General features: G+C 45.5%; 1 protein-coding gene across 1 annotated transcript in view; it reads right to left on the minus strand.

Annotated features, from left to right (window-relative positions):
• The window catches only part of LAMC1 (laminin subunit gamma 1), a 74883-nt gene that overhangs the window by 23727 nt on the left and 34536 nt on the right, over positions 1 to 16620 (minus strand). Inside the window, exons 2-5 of the mRNA XM_054384413.1 lie at positions 4910 to 5214; positions 3230 to 3360; positions 1669 to 1835; positions 379 to 567 (exon numbers count right to left, since the gene is read on the minus strand). Coding sequence (XP_054240388.1) covers positions 379 to 567; positions 1669 to 1835; positions 3230 to 3360; positions 4910 to 5214 — 792 coding nt within the window. The remainder of the gene's footprint in view (positions 1 to 378; positions 568 to 1668; positions 1836 to 3229; positions 3361 to 4909; positions 5215 to 16620) is intronic.

Consider the following 16620-nt stretch of genomic DNA (forward strand, 5'->3'; position numbering starts at 1 on the left):
TCTTCTCATTAGTAACAAGAGATAGGACGAGATGAAGCAGCCTCAAGTTGCACCAGGGCAGGTTTAGATTAGACATTAGAAGAAACTGCTTCACTGAAAGGTTTCTCAAACACTGAAACAGGCTCCCCAGGGAGATAGTTGAATCCCCATCCCTGGAGATGTTTAGAAGACATAGAAATGTGGTGCTGAGGGGCATGGTGTAGCACCAGCCTTGGTGGAGTTAGGTAATGGTTGGACTGGATGATCTTAAAGGTCTTCTCCAACCAAAAGGATTCTGTGATGATCCTATGAATTTTGCACTTTGCTGTCTAACCAAGAGAAGAACAAGCTTCTGTGCATGGGAGCTTGCAAGCAGAAGCATTTGCTGCTGGTCCTTACCAACAGGGTTGCAGCTGCAGGGCAGACATCCCTCCTCGCTGTCCAGACGATAGAAACTGTCCCTGCACCTCTCGCAGTGGGCACCATCAGTGTTGTCTGAGCAGCCTGTGCAGTGGCCCCCATGGCCCGTGGAGCGGTACAGCTCGGGGTCAAAGTAGCACTCCTGCGACCTCCCGTTGCAGTCACAAGCTGTGAACACAAGGGTACCATCATTAAAGAGCATGAGTGGTCACACAAGTCCTGCAGTCACAAGACTCACTACACAGAGCTTGATATAAAAATTGTAGAGGAGCTGGAGCAGGAGCCTTTAACCATCCCAAGATCCACACATAGATCACCTAAAGCTTTTGCGCACCAATGAGAAGAAAAAGGGGGAAGCACGTTTTTTTGAAGTTGAACATGGGCAGGTAGAAGTAAAGATACAGCAGTGAAACAGGCTCCTCAAAACCGCTCTCATCTACATCCAGAGAAAAAACAGCATTTTCTAACATACTTTTTTCCTCTTTAGGCTGCCATTTGTAGCTGAAATGCTGCCCTCCTGATCTCAATCATGCAAACAATCATGAGAAGATAACAGCAAGGCTGATTTCATGCTGTGAGGAGAGTTTCTCCCCTAGATTACAAATCCTCTCTGACCAAAAAGCAGAAGACATGGGTTTCACTGGCCTGTTGAGGAAAGCCACAGGTCTTGATCAGACAGCTGGGACCGATCAACACACCCAGAGGTCAGACAGGAAGAAAGCTTTGCTGTCTAAAAAGCTTCCCCATAAAGTAAACTAGCAGAAGCTGTGGTCTGTGACACAAACCCAAACAAAATAAACTGCCATTCAGTCACAGAGATACACGTTTGTGGATAAGAACTGTTGCAACAGCCTCTAAATTGGATGAAATATTCAACAAGCAACTGTAAAAACCAATAACTGAAATACAAGAGGAAGTCAGTGGATGCTAAATGAACTTTTTGAAGGTCGGTGGTAGTCCAGTACACTAAATGCAGTAAAGTACAAGCCTGTACGTTTTTGTGGCATGTCTCTTTCACAAAGGTTACTCCTATCTTGCTCCAGGAAGGGAGATGCCCCTCCCTAGGATCTACCAGAAACCTCCTAGAGGACAGGAGTGAAATAATCAACAGTCCTGCAAAACCTCCACTGAAAACCACCCAAACTATGCTTAACACTGACTAACTGCAAACGAGACAACTTCAAATCATGCAGGGCCAGCTCCTGGATGCCAGCAGAGGCAGAAGATCCAATCTCTGAGAGGTTTTCCCTCAAGCACAGCCACACGTACGCAAGCATTCGTTGGCACTCTCTGCTGTGGCTCTCCTCCACGGACGATCATTGAAGAAGGGAAGACACTTTTCACAGTCAACCCCGAAGGTGTTGTGTTTGCAGTTGCAGACCAGCTTCCCAACCTCATTCTTCATGCACTCGCTTGCATGCCCGTTACATTTGCATCTGGTTGAAGAGACAGAGAACAGGTATTTAAACTTCAGGGCTCCAGGTGATTCACAGACCAACCCCAAAACCAAAGCCCAGATCTGAAAATCTGAGATGAGACAAGAGCAAAGGTAGATGGTCGTAACAAAACTGAGCACATATCTGCTGCTGTTCAGCCTGAAGAGGAGAAGGCTTCAGGGAGGCCTTACTGAGATCTTTCAATCTAAAGAGGGGCTTACAAGAAATAGAGTTTTTTTACCAGGGCCTGTAGTGACAGGACATGGGGCAATGATTTTAAACTGAAAGGAGGCAGGTTTAGATCAGACATAATGAAGGGAAGTTCAATAATGAGAGTGAGGAGACACTGGAACAGGTTGACCAGAGAAGTTGTGGATGCCCCAACACTGGAAGTGCTCATGGTCAGGTTGGATGGGGCTCTGAGCAACATGCTCTAGTTGCAGATGTCCCAGCTCACTGCAATGGGGTTGAACTAGATGACCTTTAAATGTCCTTTCCAACCTGAACTGGTCTGTGAAACATAGGTGTAGCATGCTTGAGTTAGGCATTTGCAAATGTGACAACATCAACCACCTCTTTCACAGTGTCACTGAAACGGAGTAAGCTGAGTAGAAGGAAAGAGGTTTATTTGCTTTAGGTTAACATATTCTCCACAGTTTCTCTCTCATGAGAATCTAGGAGAAGGCATGCATGCTGGCAGTGTGTTTGTACCAGTATGAAATTACATAGCACAAGGGTGACTAATACAGGTACTCAGGGACCTCCAGAGCATGGTGGTGCAGCCAATGCAAATCCCCACATTGTCAAATCCCAGTCTCAGGACAGCTCTCTGTAAACATCCAAAAACTGTTCTGGCCTCAGCTCATTTAGGCAAACTGCTTATGATCAACAACTTCAGATTTCAGCTTTCTGCAATGTGCGTTGGCAAAAGACAATCAAGACATTGTCCAAAGCTTCTTCCTAGGAGATACCTCCCAAAAACAGATGTGAAGCAGATATGCTGAGATTTTTCTACTGACTTATTCTACAGGTATAGGAAAAGAAAATTAGTAACACAGTAAAAAACACACAAAGTGCAGAATAGAAAAACGTTGAACATTTTTGTCACTCTTTTCACCTTTCACCCTCCCAAATCGCTTGCACACTTGAGCTAATCAAGGGGGAAAAAAATTATATATACTTAAACTCTGTCTGGCCTGCAATTATAACCCCAATAGGTTATCCACAGGATCTGCAACCTTGCTAAGATTCATTCTATTGCATTTTGGGTTTAGGACAGTCAATAACAACTGGGGCATATTGGTACCATGTAAGCATTAATCAAAATCTTTAAAGCACTCTAGTCATCCTGACCAAAAGGTTTGAATGAGTACAGAGGTTTATTGTCTACTCACCTACCACCCACAGCAAAATCAGAAATTGCATAGTAGTAGGACTTGAGAACTTTGGGGTCATTGAAGACTTCATCTCCGAACGTGTTCAGACGATTGAGGGTCACTCTAATATCTGTAGCTGTCACCCATTCCTAGAGGAAACCGAAATCCCATCAGATGTGTTGTGTCATTAGCAGTCAGACTCACAAAGCCATTCATCAATCAGCACGTTCCTTCCTCATTGCTTTCCCCTTTGCACCTCAGAAGCTCATATGTCCTGCCCAAGAGGCCTTACACCATCTCCTCCTGGGTTTGGTTTGTTTTCCAGACCCTGATCTTCTCTGGATACTCTTTCCAATGCCTCTGCACATCTGGACTGCTCTCAGCTGGGAATCAGTGAGTAACGTGTCCAGCAAGAAGCTCAGTGAAAGCAATTAAGCAAACATGCTAATTGTACACATCCACTGAACCACAGCTTTCCTGCAAAGCTATATGGCATGAATGGGAAGAGCTTTAGGGCACATTTGTCCATAGACATACACTACCAGGTGAAGAGACAGAGACAGAAGAATTAGACCGAGGAAGCAAAACAGACAGATCTGGCGTGCAGCACAAGAGATCTTCATAATATTTATACAGCATCTTCACCACAGTGCCCTACCCTCCTTGTCCCCAGATTCCACACCGCCTTCAGCCAGTGACCGTCATCAGTACTTCCTTGGTTTTGTTACAGGTTTTGCATTGTCACTTTCCTTTGCTCATCCCTGCATGTGTATGGCTGTGCTGAGCTGTGTCACTGCTTACCTAGTATGGTAAGAATCACAGAACCACAGAATTGTTTCAGGTGGAAAACGTCTCTAAGATCATCAAGTCCAGTTATCAACCTAAGATCACCATGGCCATTAAACCATGTCCCAAAATGCCATGTCCACACATTCTTTGAACAGCTCCTGAGACAGTGACTACACCACCACCCTGGGCAGCCTGTTCCAATGCCTGATCACTCTAATATCCAACCTAAACCTCCCTTGGCACAATTTCAGGACATTTCGTCTCATTCTATGACTTCTTACTAAGGAGAAGAGACAAATCCCCTCACCTCATTCCAACCTTGTTTCAGGTAGCTGTAAAGTACAATGAGGTCTCCCCTCAGTGTCAACTGGTGTTGTGAACGCTAACAACAAAAGAAACCCTGAGATAACGCACACTGTAGGTAAAACCAAGCCCCCTACCCTGGCACATGTGGAAGAGAACAGCTCAGGGTTTCCAATAACCTTTTGTTTGTTTAGAAGAATCTCACATTTCTTAAATTTTTGTGTTCAAAACACACATACGGATGCCTCAAATATTTAACTGAGGTTTTACCTTCCTTATGTCTAAAACAACAGCAAAATGCCCACAGCTGCTTTCTAAGCAGGCAGAGATTTGCATCCACTCTCTGAAGATCTCCATGATATCCAAGGACAAATCATCCTTAATGGAACCAATTTTGCTTTTTGTACCATAAGCTTAGTCAAGAGTTCACCTCTTCCTTCAAAAGCATCTCTTTGGGTTGTCCATCCCAACTTCCTTGTGCAGGGGCTTTTCAATATGAGTATGGGTCATAGTGCAGCCCAGTGTCAGCACAAAGCCACCATCCACAAGGACTGAACCGACAGACGCAACTCAGACCACCCAACTGATGTGCTCCTGCTCAGGTACCTGTAGCACAGGGCTGTTGTCAAAGTTATAAGCACTGGGACGACCCTCCAGCGTTGAGAAGGCCACGTTGCCCCCAGTGAGGGGGGAGATGTCACTGAACTCATCCGTGCAGAGGGCCTGCTGCTCGTCCTCCCCAGTCCGAATAAAGCCCCGGTTGACTTTGCGATACGTGCTCTCACAGGAGCCGCTGTAATACTGGTAGGGCACCCAAGGGCCATCCTCCCTGGTGCGTTTGTAGATGGCAAAGCTCTCCGGCCGACTGGTGTGGAACTTCAGACGCACATAGGTGATGTCAAAGGCCTTTCCTGTGGATGAGAGAAGAAGGGTGTGAGAAAGACTCAACTCAGAGAGGGCTGCACTGCAATTCTCTCTTTGGAAGAAACATCTCTTCTAGTGCTAGCCAGCAGGATGAACAGTTCCCAGTAGCATCAGACTTCTCTCTTCCAGTCTTGTGAACTATGTCTCCCAGCAAAGACAAACAAAGGAACAGAAGGCAGAAGCTGAGGGCAGGCTAAGTAGATAAACAGACTTATAGACTTCTGTACAACCAAACATCTCACATGCTGCAATTCTCTTCTGCAGACATCACCAAAGGTGTCCTTACCCCAACAGGTGACAGATTACATGAAAGCCATGAACAGTTTGTGTCTAAGGCCATCTCCAAATTATCCATATCATTTGATAATACTTTTTTCCCCAAACACATATATGGGAGAAACAGGATTACCAGAGAAGCTGTAGAGCCTGGCTTGTACCTCTAAATGCTCTCTAAATAGACAATATCCCAAACTTTCTACTTCTCTGGAAGCCTCTCTTCCAGCACTGGAGTACAGAGCACACCCTCTTCTACTCACCCCCTGGGAAGATAAAAAAAAGTTTAAGTTTCCCAGACCCTGTGATTAAAGTCACCATGACACTTCTGAGATCAAAGTGTAATAATTTACACACTAACCATTTTCTCCCTCCCCTAGGAAAAATGTAAACCCACCTCTCTGCCCTCTATTCATCTCCTAACAGGTTTGGGGCAATCAGCAGGTCATCCTCCTTCACACATTTTTCTCCAGGGACTTGAGCATTTACCCCCTAACAGGAAAAACAACTGCCTGGAGCATTCACACCCCTGAGGGAAAGAGGGCCATAGCACACTTCCTCTGCCATTCCTGCCAGCAGAGGAGCATGTTCCCAGGAGGAGGAATACAGCTGTGTGCTGGCTGTTCTTGCTCCATCTCAGTGAGCAGACTCTCTACAATCAGGACACCATGGAGCACGTACAGAACTTGCTAAAACAACACGAGGTTTGTGTGGCACAAAACCTTGGCTGTTTAGTCCTTGCCAAGCTTTTTTGTGTTCCCACCACCTCCAAGAAAATCACTGCTCTAATCAGAGCCTGCAGCCATCACTGGTCCCTTGCTTGACTAAAAAATCTGCTAGAAGAGTTTCAGCCAACTGAAAAACAGGTTTTTTCTGCTTATAGAAGTCACATGGATTTAACCTCAACTTGCACAATCTATTAACTCCAGCATGTTAATTTTTAACATGAGGCTCTGCACCTGCTGAAGAGTGGCTCTCTTTACAAGTTAGAGCAGACCAGATGGCACCAGGTAACAAGAACAGTGTGGCTCTCAAAGCACACACAAAACCCAATGCCAACGAATCAGGTCATGAACCAAACAGTTCTTGCTCACAGGCTGCCCACCAGTTAAACTGGGATCAGCCTGCATGGGACATCACATCCAGAGTCCAGCCAGAGCAAGGGAGGAACCTTTGTCCTTCCAGACTGCTGGAAACACCAAAAGTAGCAGGAGAAGCATGGCAAAGGGGCTAGAAATCAATATATCAGAAAAATAACGAAGAAAAATCAAGACATAAAGCACCCAAAAAGCCTAAACTAATTTGCATGTCCCAAATACAGAACAATCTTGTGCTTAAAGCCAAAGAAAGCCAACAGCCCAACCTACCAAGAAGTATTTTCTGTGCATGACATGCAAGGCCATTTTGGTATTGTGCAGATACATGCCTCCCAAGGCTTCCCACAAAATACCCTTTCCTATTTACATCATGTAAGATGTTACAGATGACCTAAATGCAAGACTGGAAGCCAGATGTCCCCAGTCTTTACTTAAGCAGTGGTCAGGATTTGGAACAGGCAGCCCAGGGAGGTGGAGTCACCATCCCTGGAGGTGTTCAAGAAACATATGGGCATGGCACTTTGGGATGTGTTTTAATGATGTAATTGGGTTGATGGTTGGACTTGATGATCTTAGAGGTGTTTTCCAAATGAAGTGATTCTGTAACAATTCTATGATAACCTGTCACTTGCTCAGTAGTAGCATGCTGCTGGTTCAGGGTCAAGTGATTGAACAAGATCTACTTACAAGAAGATAACAAGTGGAAGCGATCACACTATTAATGCCATAACTGCTTCCTCAAGAGTTAGAAACTCTAAAGGAGCAACACCTAACAGTGTGATGGAGCTTCTTCAGTGTACCCTCCCCTTGCCACTCAACACAAGAGATTAATCCTGCTTCCATTTATTTGGAAGTATTTTTCTTCTGAATCTCAATGCAAGGCAAGAAGACACATGTACAAATCAGAACCTCCCATGTTTCCCATTTTCTCCTGCTACAGTCTCCTCTCAAGAAGAGAGCTTCTCACTGAAGGCAAAGTATGCTTTCAAAGGTGAAGAGTTCCTTCAGGAACTCAAGGTGAGGACACCAGACACAAACCAATAGGCCAGATGTGCACAAATATCTTTTCCAGGCCCACGGTAAACAAACCCAAAGGCCTTGAGCAGCCTGGTACAGTAGGAGGTGTCCCTGCCCATGGCAGGGGATTGGAACTAGATGACCTTTATTAAGGACCCTTCCAATCCATACCATTCTATGATATACTCCCCATCTACCTTTTCCAGATAAAGGCAAGGAGCCCCAGAAGCAAATGCCTCATTTTTCTGCAGGAAAATCCTAACAATCATATCGACCTGCAACTTGCCAGCCTGAGAACTTCACCAACTTCACTCTTGGATAGGCAACAATTGAAAAACCTGATAAAATTATTTTGTCACTAATAAAACTGTCACCAGCATAATGAGACAGTTTTCTTGGAGCTTTGTGCCAAAAAAAAGCAAAACGTGAGGCTGAAAGTCTGCCCTGGTGGGATTTCTTTGGGCAATTTTCATGAAAAGTGAGAACAGTGAAGGCATCAGGCAAGATCAGCCACTCCATGAGTCAAGAGGGGATAAGCAAGTAAGCCAGAGCCAACAGCATGAAGAACATTCAATTAAATGGTGGCAGAAGAACTGTCAAGAATACCCTGCTACTTTGACTTGGGGCAGTTAGTGTTCTACTAGCACTGCATTCCTCTGGCATTGAGCAAAAATCCATTCAGGCTTCACCACGATGATTTTGGGGAGGAAACACTGTGAAAGAATCCTGGGAATGAAGAGGGGGCCGGGCATGCGCTCTCACTCCACACACAACTTTCTGCTCTAGCAGAAAGGCCAGGTCACAGCCTGCACGTCCTGAAAAGGAACTATTCTTCCCCTTGCTGCTATGACTGGATTATGGTCCCTGCTCCCCAACGAAGTCTCTTACAGCTCCCTGCAAAAATTCCAGCTCAGTTAAAGGCACAACACGTGCAAACTGCATTATGGGCAGCCAAAACGTTTTCCACAGAAATCCCTTGTGCTAAATGGAAAGGACCCTCCCTTTTTCAGCTTGGGTTTTACACATCAGGCCAAAGGAAATGCATTCAAAACCCACCAGACCAAACAACCCAGGTGAAAAAGACATTTATTTCAGAGTAACTACTTGAGAAATCCTGTTAATAGCATTAAAGAGGAATGCAGTTAATGCACAGAGAGCAGCTGTGTGCTCGCCACGTATCAGCTTGTCCTGGGTAAATACTGCTAGGACAATGGAGTTTACCCAAGACCAGCTGACACAGGGTTGAAACGTGTTTCCCCACTGTTCATACCCAACCTAAAAGCTGTGCTTAGCAGCCTAGCAGCTCACAGGGCTCTTCAAGGTTGCAAAGCCTTTTTCCTAACAAAGATAATCTGCCCAGGCTGCTTTCAAGTTTTGCAGGGCTAAATAAACGCCTAGTGCTACACCATGAGAGATGGCAACAGCAATAACCAGGTGAAAGGCAGCTGGGAAGGTTTCACTGGGAAGACAACACGCCATTGTTCTCCTGTTCCTAGAAACTGCTAATTATTTTGATCTCGGTTTGGCTTAGAAGTGTCTGATAGTGTCAAGTATCAGATATGTTTCCCTCTCTGTACTGAGCAGTGGCTGGTCTGCTCTGCAGGAAGAACTGCAGATGTCTGCTATAAAAGATCTCTAGCACAAAGACGGAGTGCAGCAATTAGCAACCATGAGCTCAGCAGTTGGGCAACCTGACACATCTTAGAATCATAGATTCGTTTCAGTCAGAAGAGACCTCCAAGATCAGAGTCCAACCATCATCCCATCATGGTCATTAAGCCATGTCGCAAAGGGCCATATCCAGACATTTCTTGAACGCCTCCAGGGATAATGATTCCTCCACCTCCCTGGGCAGGCTGTTCCAATGGCTGACTACTCTTGACTGAAAAAGAAATTTTTCCTAATGTCCAAACTAAAACCTCCCCTGGCACAGTTTCAGGTCATTTCCTCTCATCTGTCACCTGATACAAGGGAGAGGAGACCAACCCCCTCCTCACTTCAACCTCCTTTCAAGGAAGCTGTAGAGAGCAACAAGGTCTCCCCTCAAGCCTCCTTTCCTCCAGACTAAATAACCCCAGGTCCCTCAACTGCTCCTCCCAAGACCTGTTCTCCAGACCCTTTACCAGCTTTGCTGCCCTTATCTCTTTGTTGCCTCCATAGGTAACTTATTCAGAGACTGAGGGAAGCCACTACCACACAATCTCAACTGTTAATATTCACAGATCACTGTTACTAAAACATCAAGGTGCCTTTCCTGAGGCATGAAGCTGTTCAGTAGCAAGTGACAAGGTGACAGAAGACCCAGCTTGTTTTGGTAAGTCAGGGATGTAGAAAACCCCACATGGTATCTTTCTCTAAAGTAGGCAAACACACATCTGAGTCTTCCAGACAGCACTGCAGTTACAGACTGAACCAAGGGGCAAGTCTGGGTGCCTGCAGAAGCAGCAGCCTGGAAACATTCAGCATTGTTGTACAGGGGATGCTCTCCCAAACAACCCTCTCACAGTATTGGGCTGACCACAGCTACCAGATGTCACCAGCAATTAAAGCCCTTCCTCAGCAGGGTTATCGCTCACTCCTGGATCTCAGGGTCCCCCAGGAAATGCCACACACTCAAAACCATAAAGATAGGCTGGAAAAATGTAAGCAAATGCTATTTAGATCCTCAGAAACTCCTCCCTTTCCCCCCAAGTTAGGAATTTTTCCCCTACACACAAAAGGCCTCCTTGTATTCAGGCCCCTCAGAACGGATGGATAATTTACATCAGGAAAAGGTCCCGCCAGCTGGCACGCCAACCAGAAGCACTTGGATTGTGAGCAGATGCCTGGAAGAGATAAGCCCAGAGACACTTGACTGCCCCATTATGTGAAGCAGTATGTCCTTGTGGCCAAAAGGGCCAATGGCGTCCCGGGGTGCATCACGAAAAGTGTGTCCAACAGGTCTAGGGAGGTTCTCCTTCCCCTCTGCTCTGCCCTGGTCAGACCACACCTGCAATACTGCGCCCAGTTTTGGGCTCCCCAGTTCGAGAGAGAGAGAGATCTGCTGGAGAGAGTCCAATGGACAGTTACAAGGATGATTAAGGGATTTGAAAATATCTCCTAAGAAAGACTGGGATACCTGGGGCTGTTTAGTCTGGAGAAGGCTGAGAGGAGATCTTATCAACATCTATAAATATCTGAGGTCTAGGTGTCAAGATGAAGGTGCCAGGCTCTTTTCAGTGGTAGCAAATAATAGGACAAAGAACAAGTATAAACCGGAGGTTCCACCTCAACATGAGGAGAAACTTCTTTGCTGTGAGGGTGACAGAGCACTGGAACACGCTGCCCAGAGAGGTTGTGGAATCTCCTTCTCTGGAGACTTTCAAGACCTATCTGGATGCATTCCTGTGTGGCCTGCTCTAGGTGATCCTGTTTTGGCACAGGGATTGGACTCGGCCTCAAAGTCCCTTCCAACTCCTAACATTATATGATTCTGTGATTACTGGTCCACTCACATTTGCTGCAAATGGAATGAAACAATACCACCTCTTCTGCACTCTCTGCCATCCCTCAGTACATCCTCCCAGCAGGGAGCTTTGAAAAACAGCTGCTGAGTTTTGCTGTCCAGGAAAAAAATTATCCACTCAAGAAGATGATATTGGGCAAAAACCCAAATCTTTGCAGGTCCGTATTCAATTCACTGAACAGTAATCAAATGGTTAAACTTTGCTCTCTTTCTCTATTACTTGGTTCCTGTTTCAAGGCAGCTTTTTTTTCCCACACAGATACCTGCTGACAGCCTATTTTTAAGCAAAGGTTAAAAGAACTGAATACAAACCAGTAAACAATACCAACATACTTACTATTTTTTTAATTGGATTTCATTTCCATCACACAGTGACAGGCCAGAGAGCAAGCAACTACCATTTTGCTCTTACTCAACAGGTTTCCCCACCATTCCCAGGAAGAAAGGCAAATTTTCCCAGTTTACTAGGCTGGAATATACCCCATGCCACTCATCTATCTTGTCCTTAACTCCTGCCTCAACTCTGGCCCTTCTGGAACCATCAGCTCTCCTCACCACCTAGCACAATGCTGGATCAGCTATAAGCAGACAGACCAACTTTGCTGCTTCAAGACACTCATCTGCTAACTCTCTGACAAATTAAAGAGCTGCTGGTGATAGCCTGAGGCAGCATCTCCCACTCTTACATTGCCACCACGTGCAAATGGTAGCACAGATACTAGAATCTCACAAGAATTGCAAAGGATGGAAACACTGGTATCAACAGACAGATATCAGCTAGTTCACAGGATCTTGCTCAAGACTTATCAGCCATGCACTGCAAGTCCTCAGCTACTGTGATATTTAGTTCAGCCTCCTATGTTAGAACCCCTCCTAAAGGCTTCCTGCTTGGAGCACAGAGGCTGCAGGTGAGAGCAGAATATTTGAGAATTGAGTGATCACATCCTGAAGAGCTGGACAAGATTTTCTAGCATGCAGAGAGGCAACAAAGCAGGATAGTGCTTCTAAGGAGAGGAAGAGAGCAAGAAACATCCCGAGCAACTTGCTCTTTTGGAATGAAAAGGTCTGTTAAAGAACAACAGCCCAACACCTGCGAGACACATAAGCAGCAAGTTATGTTGCTTGCATCACACATGAGTGAAAAAGCCAATCTTGTGACAGAAAGCAAGAAATTATTGTAGTTCCAGAGCAAAATGTCTCTACAGCTACACCCTAGCTTTTCTGGGAAAAATTGTGGAGGAGGAGGAATTTGAAAGCACGAGTATTGCACAAACAAATGGAATATCCAGCATCTGAGGAATGAAAATGAAGGATTTCCACTGTCTGATGATCTTCACTGAGGAAATAACTCCACAGAAGAGCATGGATGACAACTCTTAAATGCCGAGTAGTGGCCAGTAGGGGAACACAAACTAGCAATAAGAAACATTAGGTTTATTTTCTTGTCTTCACCTAAAGAGCTTGGAAATGCCTGAATGATCCCATCACATACCATGTTCCACCAAAGCACAGATTTTGGCACACAGAGCTCCACCACAGATGGGCACCTGGACTTTAAGAAAGCCCAGAGATATAAACATGGGTTGCTTTTTCTGGGCTCCTGTACTAAGACAGGGAAGGAGGAAGGAAATGAGTTTGGGACACTGGGGGAAATGAGCACAGTCTTGAGTGAGCTGGAACGAAGGCAAACTCCCACCACCCCATTAGATCATACATTCTTCCAGCACTCCCAAACAAAGGCACCATTGACTTGCGTGCGTGGGCGGCTCTGGACAGCAAAAGGCTGCCCAGTAAATTAGTGCATGATAACCCAACATTGATAAGTCATTGAGGCTGCTTGTTCTAGTCAGGTTTCCAAAGAAGGGGGAGGAGGAGAAAAAGAAACTTATTTTCCCCCTTCATGGGTTGAAGGCAGACTCGTAAGAGATGCTGTTTTTTCATTTGCTCACCCCTAAATCGGTGTAAAAGTCAGCAAAGGCCGTCTAACAATTCAGTCCAGCTTGCTGCCTTATTTGTACAGCTTGGATGCAAAGATGTTAAATCCCTTTCCCAAAACAGCCAGCTGTGTTTATTCACCAGGGACTGGAAAGATCCCATATACAACACAAAACTCCTATCTGCACAGGAAGCCTCAAAGTCGTTTTTCAGCACAAATGATAAAAGCACACTTTAAAAAGTCACTTCACACTTGGCAAGTGTAGCTGGATCACAGATGATCAAGGACACTATAGGCCCTTTTGGGGAGGGCTCCATTGCATTTCTGGATTGCAGAGCTCCCTCCTGTCACCAGTGCTGGCACCAAGGTGAGTGGGATCTGGGTTATGGTGGATCAGGATCCTTGGAAAGTTCATCTGCTTGTATTGAATGTCCAGAAGATGCTTCGTGGCCTGTACACAATAGGTATGGGTGAAACCAAGATACTTCTCCAACTGAAGGACTACAAAAAGGTGGGAGTTTACTCTTCCAAAACTGGGGGTTTACCCAGGAAATAAAATAATTTTTTAAAAGTATTGATCTGTTTTTCCATCTTTGCCTTTTATTATCAGCAAAAGAACGCAGAGCAATTACCAAGAAATCATTGTTTCACAGAATCTCAGCATGGTAGGGGTTGGAAGAGACCTCTGAAGATATCTAGCCCACCCCCCCTGCTAAAGCAGGGTCACCCACAGCAGGTTGACAGTGATCACAATGTCCAGGTGGGTTTGGAATCTCTCTAGAGAAGGAGACTCCTCAACTTCTCCACGCAACCTGCTCCAGGGCTCCAGCACCCTCACAGCAAAGATTTTTTTCATCCTGTTCAGAAGGAACCTCCTGGGTTCCAGTTTGTGCCCACTGTCCTTGTCCTGTCAGTGGGAATCACTGAAAATAGCTTAGCTCTTGTTCCCCACCCTTTAGCTATTGATCAGATCCCCTCTCAGGCTCCTCTTCTCCAGGCTAAACAGCCCTAGCTCTCTCAGCCTTTCCTCCTCACCAAGATGCTCCAGGCCCTTCAACATCTTTGTAGCCTCTCCTGGGCTCTCTCCAGTAGTGCCCTTTCTCTCCTGAACTGGAATCACAACAAAGCAGTCTTCACCAGTTTCAAGTCATTCTCAGAGCATTCAACTGAAAGTGACCAAAAAAAGAGCAAATCAAGTTACATTTTAATTTCCCCTTGGATATTTTGATAGTATCAGGTGTAGGAAGAATATTCCTGATGTTCAGCTCCAACTATATCTAGTCAGAGGTGAAGATGAGGAGATGGAATAGTAGAATTGTTTTGATTGGAGAAGACCTTTAACGTCATCCAGTCCAACCACTCTCTAACTGTACCAATGCTGGTGCTAAACCATGTCCCTCAGCACCACAGCTCTGCAGCTTTTAAATACCTCCACAGAGGGGGATTCGACCACCTCCCTGGGAAGTCTGTTCCAGTGTTTCAGAACCCTTTCAGTGAAGGATTTTCTTCTAATGTCCAATCTAAACCTGCCCTGGTGCAACTTGAGACTATTTCCTCTTGTCCTATGACTTACTAGTAAGAAGAGATCGACCCTGACCTGGCTCCAACCTCCTTTCAGGGAGTTTCAGAAAGCCAGGTCTCCCTTCAGCCTCCTTTTTTTCCATGAGAATGACTAGAAAAAAAGACTAAACATTACTTTCAGCCTCTCAAAGTTTTAACAGCTAAACAACAGCAGGTTTAAATACAATATTGGGCCAAGCAGTAAACACATGACTTCTTGTGAAAGAAAATAACTTTGCTAGACTGTAGCGCAGTAACCTTGACAATAAATTTAACATCAGGTAATCCAGTGAGAATTACAAACCCATTTATGTAAGGGACAATTCAGATCCTACTGACTTGTCATCAAAAAAAGGGGGGAAAACAATTCAGATAAGCTTTGTGCCACTGTGGTAGTTAGAAGGAGTGTTAACAGGCTATCCTGAGGTCTGTTTTCCTTCTGCATGACCCCCCAGGAGCCTCACCCTCTAGCTCCATACTCTTCCCTCGCTCTTAGGGCATGTGCTTTCAACCAGCACACTTCAAGCATACAGAGAGCAATGAGGTGTCCCCTCAGCCTCCTTTTCTCCAGACTGAACAACCCCAGTTCCCTCAGCAGTGCCTCACAAGACTTCTCTGCCAGACCCTTCACCAGCTTCATTGCCCTTCTCTGGATACACTTCAGCAACTCAGTATCTTTCTCCTAGTGAGGGGTCCAAAACTGAACTCAGTATTTGAGTAAACAAGATGCTTCAGTTGAAGTTCAGCAAATCCAAGGGACCAGAGTCATCCTGGCCAAATGCAGCCTGCAAACAATTTTGGATAGTGTCTGCATGCATGGGTGAGAAGCCAGACATCTCCTTCACTCCAGCCCCAGCACTCCTGGAGAGGAGGCTCACCAGCTCACACCAGAGCATTGCCTCTCCTCCTAGTTCAATGGCTCCATCCCTCATGATCACCCACAAGTTTCTAAGAAATGATATTTTAAAGCCTTTCCCCTGCCTGTTGAAAGGCAACACTTCCCCTACTCATCCTCCTCCTCCACATGTGCTCATAGCCCACAACAGCTCCAACGCCTGGCTTGGCTCCTATCTGAATGAGGTATCAAAAACACACAGCCTGTGTTGTTGAGCATAATTAAGAGCAAATTAAGTGATAGAACTCTACACCAGCACTCTGAGCAGTGACTGCTTCAGGAGCTCTGGAAGCAAGGCAACCTTCCAGACTGGCTCCCACACTGCTGGCTCTACAGCCACAGAGAGGCCAGAAATGTTCCTGACAAAACACTGAATTCTCTGGAATTTTGATGGTTTAATCTCCCTCCTGCCCCTGTCCTTCCACCTCCCACTCACCAGCCACAGCTCTTTTTTCAGACACAGGCCCTAATGAACACGGCAGCTATTTGGAAGCAATCCTGTTGCTATTAGCATCCATCACCTGGCCCTGGTGCAGACAGAACAGCTTTCTTTTCTCAAGAATTTAAGGAGTTTCACATTCCTCAATAAACATTTAAGAAAACTAACTTCCAGCACATCTGAAGCCCAGCGTTTCATGTTGCACAGCTCCTTTTCCCCCTGAGAAATCTCCTGCTCCTCCTGACTGACTGCTGCCAAGGATTTTAAGTAGCAGTCTGAGTGCCTTCATGCTATCTTTTAATGCATTTTCAGTCAATTACAGGCTTATGGACCAATTGCCATTATTTATGAAGCACAAATTGCAACAATATCCATATGGACCATTTTCAGCCACCCACCCACACAACGGCTTTACTTTCTCAGCCTATTAAGCCAGGGAAGGAATTGGGATAAACAGACTTGACAAATCCATTGCTGGAGTGAGGCCACTTCCAAAACAAAGCTTGCCACTGAGTTATGTTTCAAATATGTTTTGGAAAGTCAGAAGCAAACCTCTTCCAAATGTTTCTTGAGGCAGAGTGGGAATTGCACTCTGGACTCACAAGTAACATCTAGCATGTGCCTTCAGCTCTGTCTCTGGAGAACAAACTGCACAAACTGCAAATGCTCAT

Source organism: Indicator indicator, chromosome 10 (genome assembly GCF_027791375.1).
Source record: "Indicator indicator isolate 239-I01 chromosome 10, UM_Iind_1.1, whole genome shotgun sequence".
Classification (NCBI taxonomy): Eukaryota; Metazoa; Chordata; class Aves; order Piciformes; family Indicatoridae; genus Indicator; species Indicator indicator.